This window comes from Lutjanus erythropterus, chromosome 4 (genome assembly GCF_056507025.1).
Source record: "Lutjanus erythropterus isolate fLutEry1 chromosome 4, fLutEry1.hap2, whole genome shotgun sequence".
Classification (NCBI taxonomy): domain Eukaryota; kingdom Metazoa; phylum Chordata; class Actinopteri; order Lutjaniformes; family Lutjanidae; genus Lutjanus; species Lutjanus erythropterus.
The window spans coordinates 29,877,358-29,895,171 of NC_139320.1; the positions used below are offsets into that span (position 1 = coordinate 29,877,358).

The window sequence follows — 17,814 nt, forward strand, 5'->3', positions numbered from 1 at the left end:
AATTTCACTTAAGATGTTTTCCATTTATTATGTTAACATTTTGTGTCAACCTTTTATTATTTTTACTATTGATATTATTGTTCCTTTTGTTATCTTTTTTATTTATGCTTTATTGTCCTACTTGTATATTTTATGTTATCATTTCTGTTTTTTGTTATAAAGGAATTAAAAAAAAAAAAAAAAAAGATATTTAAAAAAACAAACTACGTGATACACACTCCGGAGCAGACGGTGGCGGTACTGCGCCGTTAAGCTTGACGCCAACCGCCGTAAACCAGGAAGAAGAGTCTGTGCGCGTGCCTGTAGGGGGCAGCAGAGCGCAGTTTGTTCCTGTGTAGAGAGCGAAGAATGAACCATTCAAGGCGCTGCTGGAAAATAAACCACAACTCCAATTAATATCCGTTTATATTTGTGACTGAATTGAATAGCGTAAGGTAAGATTTACACGAATACATAACTGCGAGTCATTAGGACATTTCTTTCAAGCCACAGGGTCTTCGTTTATCCTGTTATTAGCAAGGAGCTAACGCTAGCTAGTCTTGCTAGCTAGACGCAGGAATACACCTAGTGTAGTTGTTATGACTTATAAGTTACAGTTTAATATGCGGTTATTAAGAAATAAATCTGACGTGTGAAAGAAGAGCCAGCTCAGCTAAAATATAAACCAGCAGGTCCCATAGAGTCCCAAATGTCTGAATTATTAATAATTAGCATTATCTTAAGTAGATGATGGTTTGTGCCTTTTCTTTTTCATTAAAATAAAAATCTTTGGTGAATACTCTTACTTGAACTGGCTTTGAAGGGTGTCACATGTTTCAGTTCAGGCTGCATAGATCCACTTAGCTGAATATTTCTGTCCTCTCCTGTGTCTCTGACTCAGTTTGATGATTGACTCTGTTTGTCTTCATCACATCAGCCTTGTCATCATGTCTGGAGGTCCAGCAGTGAGGGTCAGCATTGAGTCTTCCTGCGAGAAGCAGGTGCAGGAGGTGGCCTTGGATGGGACAGAGACATACGTCCCCCCTCTGTCCATGTCCCAGAACTTGGCAAAGTTGGCACAAAGAATTGACTTCAGCCAGGGTTCTGACTCAGAGGAGGATGGAGCCGAGGGAGAAACCCGGGACCGTGAGTGGGGCAAGCAGGAGGCAGAAGAAGAAGAAGGTAATGAATCCTCAAGAGAAAGCTAGAGTTATTCAATTTAATATGACTTATTGGCATGAGTGTCAGTGACTAATATTGCCAAAACATCAAGAAGAAGAAGAATAGATAAAGGATCATAATTATAATAACAATACTTATACATCATTACTATTATAGTGACATACACACATCATCATCACTAAAACAGCATGCACATGTCCTTCAACATCAACAACAGTCAAGTTAGTGAATAACAAGGCTGTAGTATCATAACAAAACAATCCATTATCTCTCTAAAGACATTCAGGATAAGACGGTGTGATTCAATAGTAAGATGACCAAAAAAATACAATTCATTAAAACAACAAATGATTCAGTAAAAAATAGATGGATAAAAATTCTGTTACTGTTATCTAAATAACCTGACTGGCACCCACTGTGATTGATCCATAATTTGTTCCCTCAGGTTGCTTCACAACTGAGTTCAGAGCTGAGGCTTCTTTGTCATTGTTCCCACAGGTCAAAAAATGTTTGGACTTATTTTGGGAAAGTAAACTTAAACCTATTTAATGAAAGAAAAAAAACTGTTAATGTTGTCAGTTATGTGCCCTCTTCAGCATGGTACATTAAGTTGGTAATCAAACAAGATTGTTAAGGACTTTTACATTAAGATCACATTGGACCTTGTTATGATAAGTAATAAACATAATTAGTTTTGAATGTTTTTTAGAGAAAATTTTCTTTTTTTTCTGGTTTCTTTTCATCTGTAAGACAGTAAACTCAATATCTTTAGATTGAGGACAAAACAAAACATTGGGCTTTGAGAAACGGTGATCAGCATTTTCCATTTCATGAACCAAACAACTTATCAGTTAATTGAGAAGATTATCAACAGATTAATTGATAATGAAAGTTATAAGTGAACCTGCACAGGGTATGTAGGTATAGGTGACATGTGGATAAATTCATACTAAAATCTACTTTTTTGTTAATAAATCTGATTTTCTGTTTCCTTCTACAGGCACAGTGAAGTTTCAGCCGTCTCTTTGGCCCTGGGACTCAGTGCGTAACAACCTGCGCAGTGCCCTGACAGAGATGTGTGTACTCTATGATGTGCTCAGTGTAGTGAAGGAGAAGAAGTACATGGCCTTAGACCCAGTGTCTCAGGATCCTACAGCTGGCAAGGTAAACTGCTGAAGAACATTACTGTCACAACTATTACTAAACCTCTACAGGAGAGGAAACACTGATCACACAGATAAGAGACGAGTATGGACACAACACAGACTAAATATTCAAATATGATGACAATGTTTGTTTCTCACAGAGCTGTGCACATTTTCATTTCAAACATTTTTAATGTTTTTACACACACATTTACTTCAATCCACTGTCCAGTCATGATAGCATTTTCTTGCCCTTGTGCAGACCCCCCAGGTGTTCCAGCTGATCAGTAAAAAGAAATCATTGGCCACAGCAGCGCAGCTCCTCCTGAAGGGAGCAGAGAAGCTCACAAAGTCTGTAACGGAGAACCAGGAGAACCGGAGGCAGAGGGACTTCAACTCTGAGCTGCTGCGACTCCGCTCACAGTGGAAACTACGCAAAGTGGGAGACAAGATCCTGGGAGACCTCAGCTACCGGAGCGCAGGTGATACTCAGTCAAATCTGACAAGGGTTTTTTACCAAAAGATAGTTTGTCTCTTTTGTTTCTACAAATTTTACATAATTTATCCCCAAGCTAACACTTTCTGACTATTTAACCCATTCAGGTTCTCTGTTTCCTCACCATGGCACGTTTGAGGTGATCAAGAACACAGACATTGACCTGGACAAAAAGATCCCAGAGGACTACTGTCCCCTCGATGTCCAGATCCCCAGTGACCTAGAGGGATCTGCTTATATCAAGGTGAGAAGAAAACAAAACATGGATCATGAACATGTGTCTACACAATGATACACTCCATCAAAATACAGTCTTTTCTATGAGCAGTACCAAAAGATGTGACTGAGGTGTTTTGATTTTATATTGGTGACGTGTCCACTACATGGTGATCACCAGCTGAAGGTCATAGATTAACCCTTTTTTTTCACTCACCACTAAACTTTTGTGTGAATTGCATGAGAGTAAAAGGTAAAAAATGCAGTGGGACAACTTTGAAGGAACAATCATGTTGAGGCAACAGTGAATATTAGAGTTGGTTGTGGAGAAAGGTGCACTCATTTTGTTTAATGCTGTCACTTGCAAAAACTTTTGAAGGCTACTGAAACATGACGTTGTAATCGTTGGGTGCTGTTCATGTCTTCAGGTGTCCATCCAGAAACAAGCTCCAGATATTGGCGATCTGGGGACCGTCAATCTGTTCAGGAGACCGCCAAAAGCTAAATCTGGTACGTTTAACTACACAAAGACTTGACACTGCACATGTTCCGACAGGCATTAAACTTTTACAGCTGGTTCAGTTACTGACTGAATGTCTGCCTGTTGAATGATTAAATGTATCAGTTTCAGCGGGTCCTCAACATCTGAACTCCAATAATCTGAATTTTAAGCCTTAAAATGGTTTAGACAGGTCTTAAAAATAGATTGGATTGTAAAATAAATGTTGTTTTTATTAAGTTGCATTAACTTCAGTATCACTTTTTAACATGCATTTGGAACAAATTTGTATTGACCAGACTGTAACAATTCTAAAACAAAGCTAACATGGACCTACTCTGCTCTAACAATGTTAAGTCTTATGTAGGTGAGCGGTTTTAAACCATGTTCACTAAAATATTTGTTCTTTTTCTTTCTTTCTTTTTTTTTGTCAAAATTGATGTGAAATAGGTCTTAAATTGGATTCCCTATGGTCTTAAAAAGTCTTATATTTAACTTGGTGGAACGTTGAAACTTATTGAATTGTTTCTTCTGTACCTTTTTTTTTTTTTTTTTTAACTTTTTAACTTTTTCGCTCTCTGTCCAGGTACCCAGCCGTGGCATGTGAAGCTTGAGGCGGCTCAGAACGTTTTGCTCTGTAAGGAGATCTTTGCTCAGCTGTCCAGGGAAGCTGTCCAGATTAAATCCCAGATCCCTCACATCGTGGTGAAGAATCAGATCATCTCACAGCCTTTCCCAGGTCAGAACGCTCGACAACATCAAAGTGACTTCAGCACGAATGGAGTGTTAGAAATATAATTCCAAAACAACAAAGAAAAAGAAAAAGACAACTTATCTTTTTTTTTTTTTACAGTATTAGTTCGTTCAAAGTTCAGTTGCAGATATTATTCCTAATATTTACATTTGAAACGTTGTAAATCAAACATTCCTGCTTTTTTATCATCTTGAGTCAGTTTTGACAAACACACTCATACCTGGTTTGTTCTTGTTTCCCCTCCTTTACAGGTCTGCAGCTCTCCATCTCACTGTGCCACTCGACAGGAGAGAAGAAGAACCATCGGGCGTCTCCGGAGAAACCCAAACCAGACGACCACCTCTATGTTCTGGAACACAATCTGCATCAAATGATGAGAGAGGTGAAACACTGTGAAGTCAATGTGAATCTCGCTATTGTTGTTTCAAAACTCTACTATATCAAATCAGTATGCGACTCAAAAATCCAGTATTGGTTGGACTTTACTGTCTAGACATGCTGTTTGATTTCACTAAGTTTACTGGGCTCAGCTGGAAACTTTTTTGCAATCAGTTTGAGTCTGTTGACAGGATAAAAATACAATCGCAGTGATAAAGAGGAAAAATAATTGATTTTCTGGAATGGAATTTGACTTACAACAGGGCAAAAACAGATTCATCCCTCAGTTACTGCTGCTCTGCCTGGAGAATCCTGCAGCACGTTTGAACCAGGGCCAATTCTGCTCTGCCATTTAACATCCTTGTCTCTGTTACAGTTCCACAAGCAGCAGTTGAGCTCTGTAGTGATGCCACATCCTGCTAGCGCCCCTTTTGGCCACAAGCGCCTGCGCCTGGCGGGGCCGCTGGCCTACGACAAAGCTGAAATCGCCAGCTTGCAGCAGAGTGAGGGGCTGCTGGAGAAGATCATCAAACAGGCCAAACACATCTTCCTACGCAGCAGGTAGCTTCAGATGTACCATCTATAATTGTATTATAGGACTGAAACAGTTATCAGCAGCGGTCATGACATTGTATCATAACACTTGAAGCTGTAGCGACGTTATCAGAGCATAAACATTCAAGTATGCAGCTATGTATTACCACTGAAAAACTGTGCTCATGTTCTATGTAAATCCAGGTGGAAGTGCCAGGTTTGTTATGTAATTGTTTGCAGTGGAAATAGTCGGAGATCTTTCAGATATTGCTCATTCCACATATGACACTCCCAAAATGCCTCTCTATATTTGCAATGCCACATTTGGCCACAAGGTGGCTTACAATGTATTTATTCATTTGTTTGATTTCAAGGAGATGCACTTTAGAAGCAAAAACATTTAAAGTATTTTGTTAAAGCAGAGTTGATTCTATAATGCTGACTGAATCCCTGTTGTAGGTTTCATTTTTAGCCACTTGCTTAATAATTCATAAGGATGAATGTTTTTGTTTGTGATCACCAGGACGGCGCGGACCATCGACAGCCTGGCCAGCCGCATAGAAGACCCGCAGATCCAGGCTCACTGGTCCAACATCAACGATGTGTATGAGTCCAGCGTCAAGGTGCTCATCACCTCTCAGGGCTACGAACAGATCTGCAAGTAAGTGGAGGAGAGGAGGGAAGGCTGAAGGGAGAACCAGAGCAGAAAAGGGAGATACAAGAGAGAACCTGCTAATGTATTTATGAGTGTCTGCAGGCCCCTGAACAACTTTCTAAATGATGTAAATGAAAAGCTATGAAATGCAGTCAGAAGCCTGTTTTTTTCAGTATGTTATATGGGTGTATTTTCAATTCTGATTTCAGTTTTACTTGAATCTTGTAATAGTATTGATAGTCTCACATGGATGCAAAGTACAGGGATCAAAATATTATGAGTTGTCTACTTTTATGAAATGCATGTAAGCATGAGTAGGTTTTTTATTCCCTCATTCTGTATTTCATTACTGGCTCGTCTCATTCCCTTTGACTGACACATGGACCCCCCTCAGATAAGACTTAACGAGTTTTGCGTGTTTAGATCCATCCAGCTGCAGCTGAACATCGGTGTCGAGCAGATCAGAGTGGTGCACAGAGATGGACGCGGCATCACGTTGTCACACCAAGAACAAGAACTGCAGGACTTCCTCCTCTCACAGGTATCACAGTTTCCTCATAGGTCACTTCCCACACAGCTGCTGGAGGAGGCTGCATTTACTGGAAACAGTATAAATGAGCTCATCTGTTGCATACTGAGCTAAAAAAAACACAGTGTGTTTAAAGTGATTTGGTTAATTGTTGCCAGGTACCAGTTATAAGTGTGGTTTTTCTGCAAGTTTTTGAGTCACTTTTTAAAATCATGTGTATCCCTGCCTCCTTGTGTTATTCCAGATGTCGCAGCATCAGGTGCATGCTGTTCAGCAGCTGGCCAAAGTGATGGGCTGGCACGTCCTGAGCTTCAGTAACCATGTAGGTCTGGGTCCGGTGGAGAGCATCGGTAACGCCTCCGCTGTCACTGTTGCGTCTCCCAATGGAGAGTACGCCATCTCAGGTGAGACGGGGGGTGAAAATGCTCATTCAGGCCTTCTGTTTTCCAGTGTAAACCAATGAATAAAGCATGATCATACATGTCGTCAGTATCCAGGCAAGCAGTTCTCCTCAGTTTTGAAACGTTAAAAATCAGCTACTTATGAAACTTAATTGTTGCTCTTGTTGTGTTTTTTTTTATCTTAATTCACACCAGACTAGTTTTACCAGCAGACCTCATGGGATTGAGAAATTAGCCTCCATGTCATGTGGTGCATTGGCACGGAATAAACAAAGTCTGTATTTTACTCAAATTTATGGACATTATCCATCAGATATGATGTCAAGTTTCTGTGTAACATCAGTGCTTCAAAAGCAGAGCATCTGTTCTTCAGCAGTCACATTAATAATATAATTTGGAGTTGTTCTATCTACTTTCTGCTTGAGTTACAAGTATTAATAAACATTTGCAAATCATTTGCATCAAGTAACAGATGCTTTGTGGCTGGACATGAATATGACAAACGTTTGTTGCTCTAAAACGTCAACACTCACTCAATCACCCATTTTAAACTTAAATACCGCCGATCTCACAGCACAGGTGCTGACTGCTGTTCAACATATTATGAGCCGCAATCAAGTTTCTTACTCTGCTCAGTTGTCTGACAACAAAACAATCAGATCTTGAGAAAATAAAAATACAACCATTAATCACAGAGATGCAGATTTGCATGGGATTAAGATCACAGATGACTTAAACAATTATTACAACTTACTGCAGGTCCCAAGGCAACACTAGTTTCAGGACTTGAGTCCACTAAATTAATTCCCAGATATACAGTGTAATTTAGCAGCTCAATAGCTAAATAATGTTGATCAGTTTCATTAAGTTTTTGTGTCATTATCTCAGAATCAAACGGGGACTTAGGCAGTTATCACTGACATTAAACAGCAGTATTAGCTCTAATTTACCAGAATGCAATGCTGCAGAGATAAGACCTGTTGCATTTTGAGTTAATGGGCTCGACTTCCCCCTTTTCCTGAATAAGGGGATCAACTCTCGCTTTGTTCCCTCTGCTGTTCTTTGTGGTAACACATGTGGGGCTGAATGTAACGAGGCCACACCCATCCTCTGGTGGTTGTGGGAATTCTGAGATGTATGAAATCAGATAAGATTAAAGACAGGTTGATGCAAGCTGAGGGATCATTAATAAATCCCCACAAAATCAACATCATAAATTAATGTTATCCAGCGCTGTCAGAGTAAGCAAGCAGGATAAAGTAATACTGAATATCCTCCAACTTCAGAATACCAAGAATTAAGTCTGGATGTATTAACATGAGCAGATTTTGCTCACTAACTCATGTGAATCTGTTTACCTATTCAGTGCGTAACGGACCAGAGAGCGGCTGCAAAGTCTTGGTCCAGTTCCCCCGCAGTCAGACCAAAGAGCTGCCGAAGAGCGACGTCATCCAGGAGGCCAAGTGGAGTCACCTCAGAGGGCCGTGCAAAGAAGTCCACTGGAGCAAGATGGAGGGACGAAACTTTGTCTACAAGATGGAGCTCCTCATGGCTGCGCTGACTCCCTGCCCTTAGTTACTCCACACACAGTTTAGTTTATGTACACTTCCCACATAGGATCCGCTTTGTGTTCAGATTTACAGCCACAACATTTGTGTCAGACAGCAGCACAGGTTTTCAAATGTGACTTTACACTTTCTTTTCTTTTTCTTTTTCTTAAAAAACTCACGGACTTTTTGAACACTGCCACAAACTTCCAGCTCCAGTCGTGTCTTCTGCGCGCTCTGTTTTTGATAAAGTGTGGAGTGTATGTATACCTCAAACAATTTCATACAAAATAAAAAAGCAAAGTCTGTGTGTTTGTAATTGTGCTGATTTTATATCATCACAAGAATGACACCATAAACTAGAAGTTTTCTTTAAGGACTTCTAGTAAACACTTCTATGTATTTTTACTGGGAGGAATATGATCCTGTAGTTTGTCTTTTCATCACTTGTCTGATTTGAGAAACAGCATTTTGGAAAAACAGATCTTCTCAGCCTGATTTAGTAAAGTTCAGTTTTAAGAAAGAACCACACGAGAGATTTGGACAGGTTAAAAAAAATGTCAGTCATAATCTGCTTTGTTTAGAGTTTTCTTCTTTTCAAACCATCACTGAAGACAAAGTCACATTGTTCTCCAACTTTTCGCTGCATCTGAAGTCTGATACAGACCAGTGGTGGAATTAAGGTGACCAGATCCCAACAAACCAAAGGTGGGATCAACATCATGTTTGTGTGGGACAATTTGGGGCACATTACCAACACCGAGAGGTCTAAAATTTCACTATTATATCAATCTAACTTAAAAAAAAAAAAAAAAACTTTTCTTTTTTGCCCTTTTGTCTCTAACATCTTTATGTTTTGCCCTGGGTAGCACACGACAGACAATAGATAAGCATTTTCCCAGTCTTTGTTGCAGCTGTATTTCATCTTCAGTTTCTATTCTGTCTAAATCTGCAGAGCCTGTGACTTTGTGGTGACTGGCAATTTTTTTCCTATTTGGATGTAGGAAAGCAAAGACCGTCACAGATTAATCTACACTCAGCTTTTTTACCCTGCTTTCTCCACGGTAATCGGATAAGAGCCAAGATTTTAGAGAAGCATCTATCTTAGTGGTTTGTTCCACCTGGTCAGGAGGAATGTAATTAAGTACATTTACTCAAGAACTGTTCTTCCATACAAATGTGAGATGTTTTACTTCTGCCTTCTCATGCCACTTACTACTTCCACTCCACAACATATCAGAGGGGAATTTATTGTAGTTTTAACTTCACTACATTTATCTGACAGCTTTAGTGACTTTGCAAATTAAGATTTCTGCACATAAAGCATAGTTAGAGTTTATAAAATGTGATATTTTTTTCTATTTTAACAGTTTATACAAGTACAGCTGAAACAAATACGCAACGTATTTGGCATCTACTCTGATAATCTTTTAAATTGTCCTTGTGTGCACGTGAATAACTGTAATGTTTTTATGATTAATAATATTAAGGTTTGGACAAAAACACTGTGAAGGTGTCACTTTGGGCTCTGAGTCATTGTGATGACACTTCTAACTATTTTATGAGTTTTTAAAGACCAAACGATCAATTGATTAAGGGAGAACATAATCAGCAGATTAATCCATGATGAAGATAATCATCAACATTCCTTTTACATTAATGCATGAGTCATAATCTTCTAGTGAGATCAGATATAATAGCAGAACAGCCACATGTTGCATACTTTTACTAAAATGAACATTTTCATTGCAGGGCTTTCACTTGTAACAGGATTTTTACATTGTGGTATTAGTACTTTTACTTCCATAAAGGATCTGAACACTTCCTCCACCACTGATGAACACTGTATAATTTGAAAGGTTTCTCCAACACTTGATGCAAGTTTGGAGGATCGTTATGAAGAAGCCATGAGTAAAGAAAATCACATGATTCATTTGCTTAAATAAATACATTGTGTCTTGTTTTCCAGTGTCGTGAGTGATATTTACATTCAATCCAGTGTCATCAGCAGTAAGATGATTCTTCTGTATTTAATACAAAATGTAAACAGGTTTTCATGATTGACATGCCATCTTCACGCTGCTGAACCCGAACGTTGCTTTATGTACACAGCAGATGAATTTTTACAAAGCAGTCCTTGTTGCAGCACTGACAGGTCGGACGAACAGTCTGTGGTGTGTTTTCATGTTGTGGGAACAATGCACAGCTGCTGTGGACGTCCATCAAAGAGGCTGCAGCTCTGTCACATCATTTTCTGCATAAAGGGGGAATTAAATTCAGTCAATACAGATCTAACACAACATACCAATGTACAGTAGCAAATCTATAATGGAGCCTCAGAGACCTTTGTACTCAAACACACCCATACTTAGACACAATGGTTAACTTCAACCCACATTCACGCCCATAAAGCCATATTCATACACTGAAGACAATGATGCAGCAGTAAGAAAATAAAACTGAGTAAACTGTGAACTGCAGGGCAAATAAGTCTGTTATATTTACTTAAGAGGTTTATATTTTTATCAAGATCCTGCAGATAATATACATGTTTTTGTGATCTAAAAAAACCTTTTTATTTACCTTGTTCACAAAACTACTGCAGTAAATCCCATGACGTACTGAAGTGAAGTTTACCTTGAACCTTAAAAGGACAGTTACGTATTCTGCAGGGCTATTTATCCATCTAGGTTGTTTTGGTGTGAGCTGCAGAGTTTTGGAGAGATCGTCTGTAGAGATCTCTGCATTTTCTCCAGTATAACTATTACAAAAATATGTGCTTTTATTTCGGAGTGAACTATCCCTTTAATGCAAGATCATCATGATGGTGTTTCTCACAAACTGGTACCATCGTTCATAAAGATGCATGCACTTCAGCAACTTATTTTTCACGCTTCTTTACCTGGCATCTGTCTCCTGCGTCTCCAGGCCACTATCTTCCTGTAGGCCTTGTCTAGTAGCCACATGGCCAGCATGAGAAGACCAGCCAAGCAGGCAAGTGCTAAGCCAGAGACAGACAGGTACTGAAGATCCTCATACAGCACCTCTGCAGCACAGGAACACAGGAGACAAACTATATTTAGTTCAAAATAACCTTGGCCACAGACTACTCCCTGTAATACAAACATGTTAGGAATGTAGCTTGTAGGCAATGAGGCAGCACAAAGATAATTACTGTTTGAATGTTGATAATGGTAGCATTACCAATATCATTATGATTCTTGTGTCAAGGTCATAAATAGCAACATCTGACAGTATTTATTTTCACATGTCATCCTTTTAACACCAAAATCCCGCATAGGTTGTCATGTTTATCAAAGATAGGCAGGTAAATGTGTTGTTTACTGATGAATAACTATGATAAACTCAAGAGTTCCTGCTTTAAGACCTGAAAGACATATTAAGTTAAATGTCACAACTTCCACAGACACCGGAGTAACAGACTGTGTGTCATAAATGTGCAGATAAGACGTGGAAGGTTGCCAGTTTTGCTTTCTTTTCTGACAGCCTTTCTTTGCAGAACTGGCTCACGCAGTTACACACTCTCACACCTGGAAGTCTGGATCAAACTTTGGCAACTTTCCGGTAACGAGTCTGCTTCTATAATCAAAGGCGCGCTTGTGAAACCTGGGCAGGGAAACTGTCGTTGTTTTACCCCAGCAAGTGTTACCACACAACTCTTGTGAACAGGACACACTCACAGTCTGCAGAGGCCGTACAAGCTCTTCTCTTATTTCATGCTTGGATCAGGACCATCACAGCAAATCAGGTCACTGCCTGTATTTTGTTGCAAATCCTGTTAAAGAATTGTTTGGCACATTGTTGTTCTGTCTGTTCTTGTCTTCTTGTTTGCCGTTTCTTGTGTTAAGACACAAGGTACAGTATAAGAGTGGGAAATGATTAATCAATGATCGATTAATCGGTCATTAAAATTGTGCTTCATGGGCTATAATGCTGTCAGAGAACATCTGAGAATATCCAATATGTTGTTGTGGAAATAAATCTTTGATTGACAGTGAAAAAACGCATTTGGTATTGTTTAGTATATCTATAAATCTATAAAAATCTTTGTTTTTTTTTAATAACAATTAACTGGTTAATAGATCATTAATGTTACCAATGACTAATTAAGGAAAGTGTTTACAATTTGCAACCATAGTGTTAAAGTAAGCTCTGCCAACTTCCCTCATAAATCTGTGACTCCAAGCTGTTGTGCAAAAGAAATTGTGGCCAAATGAGGTAACTTTTTTTTTTTTTTTTTTGAAAGGGTGTGAATAAGACTGCCACAAGACACTCATAACCATGACATGATATGATGTAATGTGTTAAGCTATAGTTTGTATTGATTAATTTCTAGTTGTCATAACAAATACATCTCAAACAATGTCAGCTTTGTATAAAAAAATGACATAATAAGACCTTTTTCACAGCAGCCATATAGATATGAAGTAGCAGAGTAAACAGGTTTTACAGATGATATTTATGAAGGTTCTGTTCTATTCTGGTCAAACAGAGTCGGGAAGCTGCTGTTGTACTTGTTGACTCACTGAAACGTTCTGCTACACTGAAGCTGGACTGCAGCAACAAGGATTAATTTTTAAACCCAATTAAATCATGGTTGAACTTTAATTTATGTTGCACCAAGCTTTTAAACTAGCCTAAAATTAATAAAGATTAAACTTTAAACTTTTTTAACCTTATTTTTTACTCTAAATCTAAATTTAATTTAATTCTGTTGCACCACAACTTTAAACTCCAATTTAAAATGTGATCCAGTTTTAACTTACACTTGAGGAGGTCGAACTTTCTAAATGGCTGCCTTTTGTGACAGACTGAGTAAAATAATCCTAGTTCCTTAGGCAAATGTATTTTTTATTTTTTTCTAATTTAGGCCTACTTTTATTTGGATGGCAAGCATCTCCAAATCAAGTATCTCTTACATCAATATACTAGGATTTAGTAAACAGATTAGTTTTTACTTTAGTGACAGAGCTCTGCTTAATTTTAAACCTTGATTTGTTAAACTCTGCTAGATTAAATTAATCTTTATCGGTGCAACCCAGTCTAAAAAGAGCACCTGGGACGCCAGGTAGTTCTTTTAAGCCCTCTGGAGGTGTCGTGGGCCTATCAACGAAACACCAGTGAAAGAGGGCGCCCACCTGATGATTCTAATGAAGTGATTCTGCCACTAAATCAAAGAAGTGAACAGTCCACCCCAAGTTTCAGTCCCATTATCATGTTCAGTCAATGTCAGATCATGAGGAAAATATAGGATTTCTGAAACCTCTGGCAGTCTTGCATCTGGGAAGTATTCCTCTCTTTTGCCACTCGGGTAATATTTAATGAGAGAGGGCAAAACACCAGTGAAGGAAGGTTTACCCTCCTCCATCACTCATAAAATCAAAGAGGTGCTGATTATTGAACAGGATATTTACAACAAGCCCTTTGAGCTGAGCTGAGCTACTTGCAAATGCACTAATGTGCAACAGAGTTCTGATTAATTTTAAATCTGGATTTACTCATTTTAAACTGTGATTAGATTAAATTAATCTTTGTTTGTGCAACCCAGGACCTTACTTGGTATCACTGGTAACACCTGTGTTTACTTAACTATTTCATGTCAGAATGGCTGCTGTGACACTGTCAGGTCGTGGTTATGATGGTGTCATATCAGTCTTATGCACATCACTTCAAATGAATTATTACCTTTTCCAAAATGTAGCACTCATAACTATTTGTTTTAGGAATGAGACAGAGGTCCAGACAGTCTCACCGTTCACTTTGAGGACATGTCCAGCATCCTTGCTGCTCCCTGCTGTTTCTGTGACAGTGATCACATAATATCCAGCGTCCTGCAGCCGCAGGTCTGACAGGCCCATGGAGCCATTGTTGTAGGGCTGCACTCTGCTGCTGTAATCCACTGTTATGTTGGTGTACACGCCCGGCTGCCAAGTCCCTATGGTGCGGCTCACCGCTCCTGACATAAAGGTCCATTGTATGGTGGGAATCCCAATGCAGGTGACCTCCACTGAGAAAAATACATCATCCTGCACTGACCTGGTGAGGCTCCTCTGGGGAGAATGGATGGAGATGGCTCCAGCTTTTATGGTGAAAAAGATGAATATAGAGATTATTAATTCAATATGAAATGCATTTTGGGGAAGGAAAACAGATAAATACATATCAAGATATGGCTATCAAAGAAGTAATGTATTACAGTGGGCAGGAAGGTAATGATAAACACCTTTAGTTACTGTTCAACCTGGTCCAGGTCAGACAGTAACTACAGCAGAAACACTGCAGTGTGACACAATACAGCTTCATAAAAAGAGAATATTTCACCTCAGGTTTTGCATCTCATGACACAGTTACTCTGTGTGACTCATTTGCATTAAATTCTATGTACATGCAGCCAGAAATGCAGAAATGCTTTTCTGAAGCTCGCTGGAGGAATGAAACTCGTCAAACGAGCTGAGAAGTACCAATCTGAACGGAGCCGGCAGTATTGACTGAGGCGACTGCTTTTCCCGCCCCTCATCAAATATTTTCACAGGAGTTTCAGTGCGAGATCTGGTTCTGCTGGTGCTCTGTTTGCTTAATGAGGCACAGGTAAAGAATTCCACCTGAAAATACCAGTGCTGACTAAGAAACAAGACAGTGTGGGAAAAAGGGCTTGTCCTTCACACATCACATCTGAATGATGAAATAACAGATATTATTGTTATAGTAGTAATTATCTATAAGGCTTTAATCGATAGCATTATTATTTCTAATGTGTCTTTATCTTTTCTTCATTTATTTTAGCAAAGAAGCTGGAAACTGTCTGCAGCAGACTTCAGCTTTTATTGACATCAGTAACTGCTCTTTTCCGTCTTCTTTTCTTTGGGATTCAAAGTTGAGTTTAGTTTTATTAGTTGTATGTAGGTTAGCACAAGGTCAAAGTCCAATTAAATGTGTTAGACAAGAAAAACAGGTCAGCTGAGCAATAAGAGCATTAGTCGCAATAAATACACCGGCCATATAAAAGGTAAAATACTGTTAAGAAAAAAAAGGAAAAAATGGAAGAAAAATGGAATTAAATAAATAAGATATAACACTAAAGACAAGTGGAAATGAGGATTGTAAAAGTGAAAGCAGCATGTATAAAGTATCACTGGCCTATTTCAATATATACTATAAGTATGTATGAATATATTTAACCACATTAGTATATAAAAAACATGATTTGTGTGCAAAAATAAAAGTGCATATTATATACAGGGTTCTTTCAAGCATTTTCAAGCTTTTCCAGCACCTCACAGCTGTGATAAATGACATGTTTATGTACATATATACGCTCAAAATGATTAGACCTCATGTCATTTCTTCATCACATTAAATCAGATGTTACTGTGACATAAACAACCAAGATTGCATTGTGACTGAATTCTACAGACGGGTGACAAATTACAGGAAAACAGAACAAAGTTTCATGTCAATGTGTCACCTGCACATATAGACTTGGTATTCTATATAACATCTCTTATCTTATCTTATTTTATCTTTCTTATCTAAAAAGTGAACTCTTCAGTCAGATAGCAATTTTTTTGAAAGCTATGCATTACAATTTTAAACATGTTCAAGTACTTTTCATAGGATTTCCAGCACCTGTACGAACACTGTGCACAAGTACATGTAAATATACTACACTTACTGTATATATACTATATACTACATACATTATTTGTATGAAAATGAGGATTTGTGTGTAAAAGTAAAAGTGCTGAGTGTATACAGAAGAGGTGCATGTTGGCTTTGTGTCGGCCCTGGTAGTTTTCTGTGGCGCCGACCAGGATAATATGATGTTTATATGTACACTGCAATGTGTACATGTCTGTGTTGTACTTAGACCTGGTCTGCAAGTTAAGACACAGAACCCGAGGAAATGTTGTTCTGTATCATTCTCCAGTTTTCACTCCTGCCTGGTTCTCAATTTAAGTTCCTACTGAAAAAGTATAAGTGTATTTATTCCTGAACAAATGTAGGATTGCCATAAACATAAGCGTGCTGTCTAACACTGTGCTCACATACATGAGCTCTCTGCAGAGGAATTATAAGTGTTATGGGATGCTTACCTAGGTGACACATATATAATGTGATGCTGAGAAACACAGCAACATCTTGAAGATCCCAGAGCCTAAAATGCCACATTAGAATCCAAGACCCATTGGTCGAACCGCAGTAGAAGAAGCTCCTCCTGGTTCTTTTACATTCTGAAGTGTTCTCCTCTCTGTCTTTTTCCCTGTGAAACAGCCTTTCTTCACTCCCTGGGGTTCCTCTTTACTGGGTTTTGTGCATTTTCCTCCTTGTTTTTTGTAGTAAAGTAAGAATGCCGTGTCAGAGTAGCGCTATAGTTTCCCTTCTCTCTCTCAGGACTGTGCTCTTAATGCCTTCATACCTGTACAAGTCAGTGCCAGCCAGCCCACACCTATCAGACAGGTTGAGCCAGAGATTACTGAGCAAACATACACTCAGTCTTCTGTGATCTCACACACACACACACCACACCCCTCCACACACACACACACACACACACACACACACACACACACACACACACACACACTTGAAGGAAGTGAAGCTATAGAACAAACACATATCCTTCTCAATTTACATACCGTCCCCACCCCTCACCTGGCCGGCAAACACTCACCTGTACACTCAGACCCACTATCGCAAAATAAAAGCAGGATAGGTTGAATCACCTGGTATTCATGCTGTGACACACCTGGTAAAACATGTTCAACAGGAAGTGAGTATTCACACGTATGCAGCAAGAAACAAATAGCACACAGTCATCATTTTAATCTTTTTATAGAATCTTACATCTGTCTTTGGACCAGAGGAATAAATGTGACGGGTTTATCTCGCCGAGGAAATTATTTGAAATCATTTAAGTTTGTCAAAACAGCAGTGTGGCGTTTTCCCGCCAGGCTGCCAAACATTAAAATGAACATTCATTAACTTCTCATCTTATACATTCATGAAAAGGTAAACTAGGAGGTTATATTGGTACTAATAAAATACACACTCCCACCCTTTCAGTTAGACTGTTTAATGCCTCACGACCTGTTTCTAACATCTCTCTGATATTGTTGTTTGAATTAAGTTTGCTGTATGTGATACTGCTCCCTCTAGTGGCCCACAGAGGAATCTCCTTTTATTTTAAAAATTCACTTAAAAATGTGTAAATCAAAATACAGCAAGATTACTGAAATGCAGTCTAAAATAGGTTTTGTCTTTCCTGTGATATTTTTGTTTCAATATCAGATGGAGAAAAGTTGACATTTTCACAATTTCACAGGCTTTTTTGGGGGGATTTTTTCAGTTTAACTGCACTTTGATCTATATAATAAAATATACACATTATATTCCTGCAAGGAGGTCTCACCTTTAAGACGGCTTTGAGTTGTACACTGACCAAGCATCATATCAGTCATATCAGCAGGTTCAACACACC

At 38.8% G+C, this 17,814-nt stretch overlaps 2 protein-coding genes across 2 annotated transcripts; one reads left to right on the forward strand and one right to left on the reverse strand.

Annotated features, from left to right (window-relative positions):
- Window positions 1-283: 283 nt before the first annotated feature.
- On the forward strand, window positions 284-8,623 carry med17 (mediator complex subunit 17). Its single transcript, XM_084717574.1, has 13 exons — window positions 284-434; window positions 917-1,161; window positions 2,162-2,325; window positions 2,569-2,788; window positions 2,910-3,046; window positions 3,447-3,528; window positions 4,104-4,256; window positions 4,523-4,653; window positions 5,026-5,210; window positions 5,707-5,844; window positions 6,262-6,379; window positions 6,612-6,771; window positions 8,135-8,623. The coding sequence occupies exons 2-13, from the start codon at window positions 927-929 to the stop codon at window positions 8,341-8,343; spliced, it is 1,932 nt and encodes a 643-aa protein (XP_084573700.1). The 5' UTR covers window positions 284-434; window positions 917-926; the 3' UTR covers window positions 8,344-8,623.
- A 1,403-nt stretch (window positions 8,624-10,026) lies between these two features.
- Window positions 10,027-16,881, reverse strand: vstm5 (V-set and transmembrane domain containing 5). Its single transcript, XM_084717575.1, has 4 exons — window positions 16,430-16,881; window positions 14,089-14,415; window positions 11,218-11,361; window positions 10,027-10,569 (listed from the first exon to the last, which is right to left on the reverse strand). The coding sequence occupies exons 1-4, from the start codon at window positions 16,503-16,505 to the stop codon at window positions 10,538-10,540; spliced, it is 579 nt and encodes a 192-aa protein (XP_084573701.1). The 5' UTR covers window positions 16,506-16,881; the 3' UTR covers window positions 10,027-10,537.
- Between the last annotated feature and the right edge of the window lie 933 nt (window positions 16,882-17,814).

Coding starts and splice junctions, on each gene's coding strand:
- med17 (XM_084717574.1), top strand. CDS start 927: ATGTCTGGAGGTCCAGCAGTGAGGGTCAGCATTGAGTCTTCCTGCGAG. Junction 5,845..6,261: donor GGCTACGAACAGATCTGCAA/GTAAGTGGAGGA, acceptor TTGCGTGTTTAG/ATCCATCCAGCTGCAGCTGA. Junction 6,380..6,611: donor AGGACTTCCTCCTCTCACAG/GTATCACAGTTT, acceptor GTGTTATTCCAG/ATGTCGCAGCATCAGGTGCA.
- vstm5 (XM_084717575.1), bottom strand. CDS start 16,505: ATGTGGCATTTTAGGCTCTGGGATCTTCAAGATGTTGCTGTGTTTCTC. Junction 14,416..16,429: donor ATTATATATGTGTCACCTAG/GTAAGCATCCCA, acceptor TCACCATAAAAG/CTGGAGCCATCTCCATCCAT. Junction 10,570..11,217: donor ACGCAGGAGACAGATGCCAG/GTAAAGAAGCGT, acceptor CCCTTTATGCAG/AAAATGATGTGACAGAGCTG.